Here is a 12,893-nt window from a genome sequence, read left to right on the forward strand (position 1 = left end):
TCAATCTGGAGAGGAGCCAGACAGGTGACAGGTGGGAGAACAAAACCTTTCTCTCCGTCTGGCTTCAATGTCTACTCCATTTCCTCCCCCTTATTAGGAGGCCAAGCGTGGAGTGGAGATGTGGGTCAGGGTTAGTGATTAGCTGAGTAGCCTTCAGAATCTAGTTGGTCCTCATGAGGACCTTGAGATATTTATTATAGCTTTTCCCCAAGACTCTAGGAGTCGGCAGCTACCCAGTGCAGATGGGCCTCAGTGGAAGGATTGAGATGTGAACACAGCTGAGAGGGGCTTGAGTGGTGTATGTGAGGGGTGTGTGTGTGTGTGTGTGTGTGTGTGTGTGTGTGTGCGCGCGCGTGTGTGTGCACGTGCGCGTGCGTGCACGTGTGTGTGTTAGCAGAGTTGAAAGAAGAAACATTCTGATGCATTTCTTGGCAGAGAGTCCTACCTTTCCAGACCTGACCCATTTGACACATCCATATCCGAGCTTTAGTGGGAGGATGGGAAGATGCCATGGGTTCATTCTTCCCCAGCCTACAGGTGTTTGAGGAGGCTGCCAGCCTCTTTTTGGACTTGTTGGGGAAGCTGTTGGCCCAACCAGATGATTCCGAGCCGACATTTCGAAGGGATAGCCTCATGGTAATCTTCTCTCGCCTCCAGATTTCTGTCTTTCCTGCCTTTTTCTGCATTTCTCCCAGCCCGTCTTATGATTTCATCAATACCACAAACGACTTCTCGCCATGTGCCATATACCACATGAGTAAGAGAGTGCCCGCCTTGATCATACTAAAGATAGTCGAGAAGGCTGGGCAGTGTAGCATATGTCTTTAGTTCCAGCATTTGGGAGGCAGAGGCAGGCAGAGATCTCTGAGTTCAGGGCTAGCCTGGTCCACATCATGAGTTCCAGGACAGCCAAGGCTACTTAGAGAAATCATGTCTTGAAAAAAATAAAGAACCAAAGCAAAGCAAAACAAAAAATCAAGTAGGGAAAGTGAAGAGCCTATGGAGCTCAGTGTACAGTGCAGAAGTGCCACTGAAGAAGATGCCATAGGTGCTGTGTAGAAGTCTTCAAGCTGTGGAGGAGGAAGGCATGCGTGCGAACATTTCAGGAATGCATAGCAGCTGTGCCAGGTGGTGGGGCAGGGAAGGAGATAGGCCGTTCTAGGTAGAAAGAACACCATCCCTAAATTACAGAGTCGTTAAGTAGTTTGGCATTTATCAAGGTCCACAAATATAAGTGTCTCAAACAAAAAAAACAATTAAAATTTAGAAAACCAGGCATAGTGGTGCATGCCTGTAATCTCTGCACTCGGAAGGCAGGCGGAGCTCTCTGAGTTCAGAGATAGCCTGGTCTCTACATATAGTTGAGACAGCCAGCGCTACATAGTAAGACCCTATCTCCAAAACAAACAAAACAACAATAACCGAAAGAGATGAGGCATCTTGCAGACCACCTAGTGTTCTCCAGCCTTGTTTGTGCTCAGACTCATGAACTACTCAAGCTCTCCCTCTCAGACCCTGAGTTCAGGACAGGAGAATGGAGGACACTGAATGAGAAGGCCGCTGAGTTATCACAGGTCCAGAAGATACAAACACTGTGGCCAAGGAAAGTGGCTGTATGGTTGTTGTTGAAATCAGCAGTTGGGATCATAGCTGTGGCTAATTTTCTACCCCAGTTAGTGATCTATCCCCTTTTCTAGTCTGAGATTCTAGCTTCCTCTTCCTCTTCCTTTTGAGTCAGAAAGTTCTGAATGTGTAGAAAAAGTTTTGACCAGTAAGTCACCATTGGCCAGCATTTGTCATGTCATTTGAATACTGGGTTTAATGAGGTATCTGGAATAATCGTCCTTCCTGAATTTCTGAATTGTTATACCCATGTTCCACATTTTAGAAATGTCATCTGGGAGGATGCTGATGAGAAAATAGAAGGATTAGTTAGACGAATGTAAGAGAGCAAGGATTGAATCCCAGTACACAGAGTGTATGTGTAGAAGTGGGAGGGGAAAGAAGAGGGAAGGACTGTTCGTCAAACAGGAAGGCAGTTGATGTGTTTTCCATGGGAGGAAGTCTTAGGTCAGACATCTTTCTCCAGGGCTCTTAATCCCTTTCCCAGGTTTCTGGGGGGTAGTCCTGGCTTCATTAAAGCCCGGTCAGTTTTCTGAAGCCCTGCTGCTGACTCTGCCCTTCTCTCCTTCAGTGCTTTGCTGTCTTGTGTGAGGCTGTGGATGGGAACAGCCGGGCCATCTCCAAAGCCTTTTATGCCAGCTTGTTGACCACACAGCGTGCTGTGTTGGACGGGCTCCTTCACGGCCTAACGGTTCCACAACTCCCTTTCCACACACCACCAGGTATCCAGCTTCCTTGTCCTATAGGCCTGGCTAAATCCTTCCTGCTTCCACCATCTGGAATGGTGCTTGGTACTTCACAGGTGCTCAAAAACCATAAATTGGAGTTAGGGGTGTAGCTCATTAAGTAGAGGGCTTGCCTAGCGTGCATGAAGCCCTGGGCTTGGTGCTACATAGCTCCAGCACTCTAGAGGTAGATGCAGGAGGATCAACTTCAAAGTTATCTTCAGCTTCATAGTTTAAGGCTTGCCCCGGACATACCGAGACCCTGCCTCCAAAAGCCAAAAGACATAGCAAGACACAGCAAAAATATCCTAAAAATTTGAATGTGTGAGAAACAACCAGACTTTACCAGTACACCTTGCCTTTCTCCACAGGAGCCCCACAAGTGAGCCAGCCACTGCGGGAGCAGAGTGAAGATGTACCCGGAGCCATCTCTTCTGCCCTGGCAGCCATGTGCACTGCCCCTGTGGGGTTGCCCAGCTGTTGGGACGCCAAGGAGCAGGTCTGAGCTCCAAATTCTTGGTTCTTTCTTCCCGCAACATGGGAACTGGGAAGGCTGACCAAAGTTTCCGCTGAGAGACTGAAAAGTAATGCTCAGGATTTCTAGAAACAGACACTCCCATGCTGGTCTGGGCCTCTTGTTCAACTCGGCATGGCTAGAATTCCAGAGCACTGGCCAGCTGGCCCAGCAGTGACTGCCCAGGTGATAAGGCCATTTAAACCAAACTAGGGCAGGATTCAGTTCCCCACGGGCCATGGAGACTGGGAATGGAATGGGGTCTGAGATTCCTAGTGAACCCAAAAAGAGCCAGCATGAGTCTGAAAGTCCTGGCCAGCTGAAGAAATGTGAGAAACGAAACAGAGTAAGGGAGACAAGATGGAGTCAAATATGTCTCCGTAGGTCTCTTGGCATTTGGCCAACCAGCTAACCGAGGACAGCAGCCAACTGAGGCCATCCCTCATCTCTGGTCTGCGGCACCATATCCTATGCCTCCACCTTCTCAAGGTACTTCCTTCCCACAGCTTAGATTCCCAATACCTCAGATTTCTTCTAATTTCTGGGAAGGGAGAGGAGGCAAGAGAAAGGGAAGGAAGGAGAGAGAAAGGAGGAGTAGGAGAGGGAGGGAAGGAGGGAAGAAGAGGGAGATGGAGAGAGAGGGATTGATTGATTGATTATCCATAGTGGGCATGGTGATGCTTGCCTTTAATTTCCAGCACTCAGGAGGCAGAGGGAGGCCATCTCTGTGGGTTTGAGGCCAGCCTGCCTGCCTGGTCTATATAGAGAGTTCTAGGCCACCCAGAACTCATAGAGGAGAAAGGTTTTGTGGGAGGCATGGTTGGGAACAGCAGAGTAGTTCACATGCTGCCATCCAGAAGCAGAGAGAATACCTGTGGTGTGTGGTGTCTGGTTTTCTTTTCTCCTTTCATTCTGTGCAGGCCCTAGCCTGTGGGATGGCACCAGGCACATTCAGGGTGGGTTTTCCCTGCTTTAGAAACACTCCGAGGTGTACTTTACTTAGGCTCTTCTTTCTCCGGCCATATTGACAGTCAAAATGGTCTCAAACCCCACATGTGGACACTAGCTCCACTGAGAGGCTTGCCTGCTTTTCAGTTGAACCTTCCACCGTAGGACCACTGACAGCCTCCTCCTGGCCTCTCTAGGTTCTCTACTCCTGCTGCTATATTAGTGAGCGCCTGTGCCATATTCTGGGACAAGAGCCTCTGGCCTTGGAGTCGCTGCTCATGTTAGTCCAGGGCAAGGTAAGAAGCTAATGTGATACCAACATGGTTGGCTGTCTCATGGTGGTTCCATCTCACCCAGAAATTGTTCTGACACCGTAGGCTTCCTTTGCAGGTGAAAGTAGCAGACTGGGAAGAGTCCACTGAGGTGGCACTTTACCTCCTGTCCCTTCTTGTCTTTCGGCTCCAAGATCTACCTTCAGGGTGAGTCATAAAGTCAGGTCTCTCACTCTCAGCTGAAGTCTTCCTCCCACAAAGCTAACCCTGACATACAGGGAATGGCACCCTTTATCCTTTTCCTAGAAGGGCATTTCTCTATGAAGAACAGGCCTGGATTCTTTCTCATCACCTTTTGACTTTGGAGGAAGACAGCAGCATGAGTGGAGTGTGCAGTACAAGGAAGAGGAAGGAGCCTTCCCAGCCCATTGTAATCTGTGGTGCATCTCTCTGTTCCAGGATGGAGAAGCTGGGCAGTGAGGTCGCTACTCTCTTCACCCACTCACACATCGTCTCTCTTGTGGTGAGTCCTCAGCATTCTCCTGTCTTTGCCCTTCATCTGACCCTTTTGGGAGCAGGCAGCCATCCTTCTATTTGCAACTGTTTCAGCAAGCATCTTCTTCATGTCCTGGACACCATTCAGGTTCAGATGTCCCTTCTTTTCCTCTACCTTTCTCACAGAATGCAGCAGCCTGTCTCTTAGGACAGCTTGGTCAGCAAGGGGTGACCTTTGACCTCCAGCCCCGGGAATGGATAGCTGCAGCTGCACATGCCTTGTCTGCCCCTGCAGAGGTAAGGCATTGGGGAAGACATGTTTCCTGAGTCCAGCACCAGGGCAGCCCTCGTGAGGACAGACAATATCTGGTAATCCCAACGGAAACTACAGAATGGAAAATGAGTCGAGAAGCCTCTCTTCCTCACCTTTGCCTCCAGACAGTGGTTTGCTCTGGGCCTGGGTTGGTCAGTGCTTCTTTTCTAATTCAGAAGTTCCAAAGATGGAGGCAGGGAAGGGGGAAGTAAAGGAAGCTGCCCAGGAACCTGGGTAAGAGGTTCCCTGCCTGCTCTGGTCCCCTCCAGGAGCTCATGCTCCTGTGGCTGAAGTCCTTCCTGGTACTTTAATCGCTCACCTCTTGCTGCAGTGTTCTGCTCTTTCTCTGTGACTAACATGGGGTAGTGCGTTCTTCAGGAACTCGGGCTACTGTTTTGTTTTTTCGTTTCCTTTCAGGCCCTTTGGAACTCTTTGTTTCAGTTTGTGTTGGTTTTGGTTTTTGGATTTTGGTTTTTGGGTTTTGAGACAGGGTTTCTCTGTATAGCCATGGCTGTCCTGGAACTCACTTTGAGAACCACGCTGGCCTTGAACTCACAGAGATCTTCCTGCCTCTGCCTCCCGAGTGCTGTGGTTGAAGGCATGCACCAGCATTGCCTGACCCCTTTCAAACTCTTCCGTCATTTTGGAAAAAGGAGAGACTTCATATTTATATAATTTGTGTCCTTGTATATGTAGAACTTTTTGCACTTTCTAACTTATATAATACATCTCCCACAACACGCTTGGAAGATTAGAGACAGCAAATATAGTAATAGCTGCTTCCCTTGATGAAGTTAGCCTTCAGAGGGGTTGTGTCACTAGCTAAAGCACTAACATTTACCCAGAAGCTTTTCCTCCTCATTACCTCTTTAGATGGCTCCCCAGGTCCAGCATTCTGCCTTTGGGTTGACTCCATCTTGTTGCTCTGTGCCCCTCCCAACTGCCCACCTGTGCTATCTCTCTCTAGTCTCTTGCTGACTCAAGGGCTCTGCCCCTATTTTTTGTTCTCTTCACTGCTTTCTAAGGAGAAAATAGTGCCATCCATTCAATCAGTGGCTCTGAACACAGAACCAACCGTGTGTTGAGTGTTTTACACTATTGTAAATTCTGTGAATCAAGAAGTGGATACAAGATTTTATAAAATATTGCTAATTCAGGAGCAAAAGTTGTGCTGTGCAAGTCTTTATTGGCTTCCCTCTGCTTATAGGAAACGCTTCAGACTCTGTAGACCACTGCAGTATAGTCTATCATGGCCTATCTGATGCCAGTGGGCTCCAAAGATTGTTAATCACTTCTGGAATGCACTGTGAACATTTATGCCTACCTGCTCTTTTTTTTTTTTTTCTTTTTTTCGGAGCTGGGGACTGAACCCAGGGCCTTGCGCTTTCTAGGCAAGCGCTCTACCACTGAGCTAAATCCCCAACGCCTACCTGCTTTTGTACTGTGCTCTGTACATCTTATGGTGTCTTCCCTTCCTACTGCCACTGTCCCTTGTCTGACCTTACATTTTTATCTACTTATTCTGGAGTGCTGGAGATTGAATTCAGGGCCTGGCACAACCTTTGCAAATGTTCTACCATTGAGCTACATTCCAGCCCTGCCTTTAAAATGGTGGATATGTCTCTGCCTCTAAAGGTGCTGTTAGGCACATTTATTCTCCTGTGTAAACAACTTCTTGTTTAGCACACGTCTTCCTAAACTAGAATTGTTTTTGGACCCAAAAGATTATCCTACTAGACTCTATGTCTTTAGGAACATGAAGGAAATAGGCGAAACCCAAGATTCCAAAACTTGTCCCATTCTGCCAGGCTAAGAAAGAGGTTTTTCTACTCATGTAGGTGCTGGGAGCCTGGTCTGGGTTACTACCTCATCCCTCTTGAACATCTGTGTTCCTCTTACCTCCCTCCAACAGGTCCGGCTGACTCCACCGTGTAGTTGTGGCTTCTATGATGGCCTCCTCGTTCTTCTGCTTCAGCTCCTTACACAGGTACAGATGTGCCATGAGACTGAGAAGAAGCAGGGAGAGGACCTAGGTGGAATTGGAGTCACTAGAATGTAGAAGTGAAGAAGCAAGCATGCTTGCCTGCCCTCTCATACTGCTGTTAACTGTTAACTGCCGGAAAATGGCCCCTGCCCTCAATAGAGCCTCTGAAGTGAGCTGCACAGCCACATCCCTAGGGATCCAGTGGGAGAAAAGCAGCTTCTCTGGGGTTTGGGATTTGTGGGGTTATTATTATTATTATTATCATTATTATTATTATTATTATTATTATTATTATTATTATTTAGATGAAAATTCTTATTCACTCCAAGGTAGGAGGATCAACAAGTTCTAGACCAGCCTTGGCCATATAGTAAGTTAACTGAGGCTAGCCTGAAGTACCTAAGATCCAGTTTCAACAGAAACAAAAGTGTTTTTAATAAGCCTTATACACGGGGTTGGGGATTTAGCTCAGTGGTAGAGCGCTTGCCTTGCAAGCGCAAGGCCCTGGGTTCGGTCCCCAGCTCCAAAAAAAAAAAAAAAAAAAAAAATAAGCCTTATACACTTGGCCTTGACATGAGCAGGTCTGGACAGGCTAATTTCTTGGTTTTCAATAGGCACAGACATAGGTCGAGAGGTCGGGTTAAGTTATGACCTCGTAGGAACATAAGCTGGGCGAGGTGGTGGACTTACAGTCCTAGGGTTTGAGGATCTGAGGCAGGAGGATCATAAGTTTGAGGGCAGCCTGAATACATAGTATTATACATAATTTATTTTTCTTTCTTTCTTTCTTTGTTTTTTGTTTTGTTTTGTTTTGTTTGAGATAGGGATTCTCTGTGTAGCCCTGACTGTGCTGGTACTCACTCAGTAGACCAGGCTGGCCTCAGATCCACCTGCCCAGCTGAGATGCTATTTTCTAAAAAGAAGGAAAGGAAAGAGGGAGAGAAGAAAGATAAATGGAAAATGAGAAAGGAATGGAAGTAAAATATGAAAATATTAGGTGGGGGGGTTGGGGATTTAGCTCAGTGGTAGAGCGCTTGCCTAGCAAACGCAAGGCCCTGGGTTCGGTCCCCAGCTCCAAAAAAAGAAAAAAAAAAAAAAGAAAATATTAGGTGGGGAAACCAAAGGAATGGTTTCTATAACTCTGTGTCTGGGACAGAAATAACAAAAAGGCATTTGGAGCCCTGCCTTCTGCACATCCTCCTCTCTAACAGGGGAAGCCTGGCCTGATCAGGGACGTGGCAGGTTCAGAGGTGTGGACCATTCTGTGGCACCGCTTTTCCATGGCTCTGAGACTATCTGAGGAGGTGTCTGCCCAGGAAGATGACCTGTCACTATCAAGTCCACCCAGCCTAGAGCCAGACTGGACACTGATTTCACCCCAAGGTGTCTTCTCTTACCATAGCTATGTTTGCATAGGCTCCTTTCCAAAAGGAGGCCGCTTAGAACTGGGTTATCCTACAGTTAAGTGCTTCTATGGGAGCTTTGGGTGATCAGGGGCGTCTGGGACTCTTGCTTGTTTGCATCCTCTGTTCTTTTCAGGCATGGCAGCCTTGCTGAGCCTGGCAATGGCCATCTTCACCCAGGAGCCCCAGTTATGCCTGAGCCACCTGTCCCAGCATGGCAGTGTCCTCATGCTGACCCTGAAGCACCTGCTTTCACCCAGCTTCTTGCACCGCCTGAGCCAGGCGTGAGTCTGAACTAGAAAAACAGTAGAGTCGGGCTGTAAGGGGAGGAGGACGTGAGGGCAGGAGAGGAGCAGAAAGCTAGAGGTGGGGCAAGGACTAGGCTGGGACCTAAGGATTTGCCGAGATGGGAAAGTGGAACTGCAGTGAGAGAGGCAGCATCTTAAAGGGTGAGTCTGTTTTCCTTCCTAGGCCTCAGGGGTCTGAGTTTCTCCCCGTTGTGGTGCTCTCTGTGTGCAAGCTGCTCTGCTTCCCCTTCGCCCTGGATGTGGATGCTGACCTCCTCGGAGGCATCTTGGCTGACCTCAGGGCCTCAGAAGTTGCAGTCTACCTGCTGCAGGTATGTGGTTTTGCAGGTATGAAGGTGGGAAAGGAAGATGGCCAACGTTGTGTCTTCTAACTCACATCTTAATAGCTCTAGGACTCCCCAGGCCCTCAGGGAACAGGGCATCTAGCTTGACTGAAGTGTTGCAGTGGAGGCAGCCCTCGGACCCAGACATGGCCTACAGCTGGCTCTGAGCTAATGACTCCCCGTGTTCATTGGTCTCCCCTCTGACTCTTTTAGAACTCAGTAGTGAGGCCAGGTACTGGAGCTCAGTTCCTTAGTCAGGAATTACTATCCTGCCACTCTTTAGCATTATACCTTGCATCTTTGGAGGAAGAAATTGTGCCTTTGCAGAGCCAGGTGTAAGTGTAGAAAGGATCTGCTCTTGGGTTCCAAGTGGGTTTCATGTTTTATGCTATGGGGCAAGGCTCTGCTGTCTCGTAGTTTTCTTTCCTTGGCTTGGCGAGTCTATCTGCCAGCTTTTGTCTTGCCTTTGCCATTGCAGTATACCTCTCCCTCTCCTGAACTCTTGTTTCTTCCAGGTCTGCTGCCACCACCTTCCATTGTTCCAAGCAGAGCTGCCCATTGGCCTCCTTACACGCCTGGCCCTCATGGATCCCACCTCTCTCAAGCAGTTTGTGAACACAGTAGCCACCTCTTCTAGAGCCATCATCTCATTCCTCTCTGTTGTTCTCCTGTGTGACCAACCCCTCATGGTCTCTGACCTCCTGTCCCTGCTGACACACACAACCCGGATTCTATCCCCCAGCCACTTGTCCTTTATCCAGGAGCTCCTGTCTGGCTCTGATGAATCCTATCGGCCACTGCGCAGCCTCCTAGGCCACTCAGAGAATGCTGTGCGGGTCCGTACTTACAGGCTCCTGGGACATTTATTACAACACAGCATGGCCCTACGTGGGGCACTACAGAGCCAGTCAGGACTGCTCAACCTTCTGCTGCTAGGGCTTGGAGACAAGGACCCTGCCGTGCGACGCAGTGCCAGCTTTGCTGTGGGCAATGCAGCCTACCAGGCTGGTCCCTTGGGACCTGCCTTGGCAGCTGCAGTGCCCAGTATGACCCAGCTGCTGGGAGATGCTCAGGATGCTATCCGGCGCAATGCTGCATCAGCTCTAGGCAATCTGGGACCTGAAGGATTGGGCAAGGAGCTATTAAAGTGCCAAGTACCCCAGCGGCTCCTAGAAATGGCGTGTGGAGACCCTCAACCAACTGTCAAAGAGGCTGCCCTTATTGCCCTCCGGAGCCTCCGACAGGAGCCCTGTATTCATCAGGTAAAGCCAGGGGGATTATGAGCCGTGGTGATCAAAGGCCCTGAAGTTCACACAGCATTTCCTGTGTAGTTTGTGAGGACCCCTAGAAATGCAAAATATTTCCTCAGGGTGTAAGAAGCTCAAAGGCAATGCATTGGAGATGGGTTTCCTAACGTACCCTAGAGGAGGGAAGGTATCTGGAAGGCTCCAGTGGGCTATGGCTTGCCTGAGACCCCAAGAGTCAGCACGTCTCTCTTCCAGACACAAAAGAGAAGGGAGATGGGGAAACCAGGAGATGCTGAGGCCGTGAAGCTGCCAACTGTTCTTGTTCTTAGCCCAGAGCTCGGCCTTTTACCTTTATTGTCTAGGTTAAGCTTTTCTCCCCCTCATTTTGCAGGAAACGGAAGCAGAGCTAATTTAGTAACGTGTCACAGTTACATGCTCTCAGATGGGACAGGGCTTCTGAACTCCTGAGTCGGGGTCTAGAGCCTATTCTTCTGAAATATGATGGTGTTTTGCTTCTACTTAATGTTGAGTCTCTAACGAACCCAGTGGGATTCACACATCTGAGCTATCACAGAGTAGACTTGGTCAGTGTGGTATCATTAGACCCACAGGCATTTGACAGGATGATACTAACACTAAAAATCTTTCTGGCGGTCCATGTGAGGAAACAATGAAATGGTGGGAAATGAAGGACCCACTGGGAAGCAGAGGTTCTGGCTTACTGTCTGTTATTACTGCTTTCCTTAACCCCTGACTAGGGACAGGTGAATGGGTCACTTAGTGCATTGATTTTATGGCCAGTACCCAAAGAGAGTAGAAATCAATACCTGGGTGTTGTTGAGTCATAGCCCTTGAGACTTCTTGTCTTGATTAGCCTATTCCAAATCCATAAAAGGCTCATTTTCCTGTTTCTTAGTTAAAGGGGAGTCCTTTGCATGTGCCAACACCACCATTTCTCACCCTTCTGTCATGTTCTGTCATTTGCTTTAACCTGCAGGTGCTGGTGTCGCTGGGTGCCAGTGAGAAATTAACCTTGCTGTCTTTGGGGCATCAGTTACTGCCAAGCAGCAATAGCAGGCCTACCTCTGCCAGACACTGCAGGAAGCTTATCCACCTCCTGAGGCCGACCCACAGCACATGACCCCGATGCCTGGGGTCCCCTCCAGCCGTCACTATCCTACTGTTGCAAATCTTCCTTTTTCTCCTACCCAAGCTTCTAACTCAGCCAAGAGCTGAAGCGACTGAGAAAGAGTGCTAAGCTGCCGACTCCCCTGCAAGTGAGAAACTAGAAGAGATTTTATTAAAGCTCCTTCCTCCCTAGATTCATAATGACTTGAATCAGTAAACTCCATCACTGTTGGTGCCAGAGAAAATCCCTTTTGTCTACATGCGGGGATCTCTCTTCCAGTAATGAGCCCTTAACCCCAGGACCATGCCATCCACCCAGGCCTTAGGAAAAAACCACCTCTACCTTGCTGGACCTCCTCCTTTCTGGATCTCCTGTAATCTGCCTTGCTGTTTTTGCCTTAAGTACACTGGTCTCTATTTCAGCTGTCTCCCATGGGGATAAATGTCATCACCCCTGTTGTTGAGGGGTTCCTCAGCCCTTAGCCCACTTTCCTTCCACGAGTGGTTTGTGTGTGTGTATAATGTATATTTCCATATATATGTGTGTGTGTACATATGTATATATTTATATGATATATACACACATATATAAGTTGTTTATAAACACTTAGTGAAAATTGTGCCTCACCCTAACTGAAGCTCCCAAGGTAAGGTGTTGGGAGGCTTGGGCCCTTTTCTAACTTCTCTGACACTGGAAGCCCTGTACCCTGTTCACACAAGATCTTGGTTTAGAGAATTGTTTATACCTTTCAAGGTAAGGCCAGTGGAACTGATACAGAGAAGAGTGGGGATAAACAGGTAAATCAAGGTACTGTGAGAATACAGTCATTTTAACATTTAAGGCAGTGTCAATGTGTATGGAATCCTAGCTGCTTTGAAAGAACGGCTATTTATGGAGACTGGCGTTTACCAGAAAAAAGTGTTTGACAGTCCCCTTAGTTAGAATCAAATGTAACCAATTTACCTGAAAGGATGTTTGGTAGACACATTAGTAAAAATCTAACTGCATGTGTATTAGAAGCTTGACTGAGACAAGCTTCCAGGTCCCTGAATTCTCCATCCAGTAAAAGGGGAGACTCCTCTTGGAGTGGCTCAGCGATGAGTGCTTGCTGCCTATGTATGAGGTATTCTGGGTTCAGTGTCCAGCTAATGGGAGGGAGAAAAAGGTGTCTTTCTGTCCTTCCTTAACTAAAGATTGTAAGAAATGAAAGATGAGTAAAATTATCTGTATTTTATAAGGAGATTTTCATTATCTACTGCATTTAGTTATGTCTCATCAAAAGAAAGATTCCTCTAAGACCGTTCTTAATTTCTCACTCTCTCTATATAATATAATGTATATTATATATGTATGTATGTTTTATATATGTATATACACATATATATTGTGTAATATATATATAATATATGTGTGTGTGTATATATATATATATAAAATTTTTGTTATTTTTTTGAGATAGAGTTTCTCTGTGTAGCTCTGGCTTCCTGGAATGTACTCTGTAGCCCAGGCTGGCCTTGAACTCAAGAGATTGACTTGCCTCTGCCCTCTGAGAGCTGGCATTAAAGGTGTATACTGCCACTACCTAGCCCATATTTTCTTTTAATTCATA

General features: G+C 47.6%; 1 protein-coding gene across 4 annotated transcripts in view; it reads left to right on the forward strand.

The window, feature by feature from the left end:
• Positions 1-12,124, forward strand: part of Stk36 (serine/threonine kinase 36) — a 26,881-nt gene extending 14,757 nt beyond the window's left edge. For 3 of the 4 annotated variants that reach the window (XM_006245174.5, XM_063266974.1, XM_063266975.1), the window contains 15 exons: positions 1-31; positions 531-636; positions 2,195-2,345; positions 2,720-2,847; positions 3,247-3,351; positions 4,008-4,106; positions 4,201-4,289; positions 4,389-4,605; positions 4,764-4,874; positions 6,803-6,877; positions 8,086-8,257; positions 8,414-8,561; positions 8,749-8,896; positions 9,424-10,170; positions 11,153-11,477. The exon at positions 1-31 is cut by the window's left edge and continues 67 nt beyond it. In XM_006245174.5, the coding sequence (XP_006245236.1) occupies positions 1-31; positions 531-636; positions 2,195-2,345; positions 2,720-2,847; positions 3,247-3,351; positions 4,008-4,106; positions 4,201-4,289; positions 4,389-4,605; positions 4,764-4,874; positions 6,803-6,877; positions 8,086-8,257; positions 8,414-8,561; positions 8,749-8,896; positions 9,424-10,170; positions 11,153-11,296 (2,471 nt within the window). In that variant the 3' untranslated portion in view covers positions 11,297-11,477. Of the gene's footprint in view, positions 32-530; positions 637-2,194; positions 2,346-2,719; positions 2,848-3,246; positions 3,352-4,007; positions 4,107-4,200; positions 4,290-4,388; positions 4,606-4,763; positions 4,875-6,802; positions 6,878-8,085; positions 8,258-8,413; positions 8,562-8,748; positions 8,897-9,423; positions 10,171-11,152 lie in introns of all 4 variants that reach the window. The other variant, NM_001173986.1, reaches the window with a different exon arrangement.
• Positions 12,125-12,893: the final 769 nt, after the last annotated feature.

The sequence above is a fragment of the Rattus norvegicus genome, chromosome 9 (genome assembly GCF_036323735.1).
Source record: "Rattus norvegicus strain BN/NHsdMcwi chromosome 9, GRCr8, whole genome shotgun sequence".
In the NCBI taxonomy this organism is placed as follows: domain Eukaryota; kingdom Metazoa; phylum Chordata; class Mammalia; order Rodentia; family Muridae; genus Rattus; species Rattus norvegicus.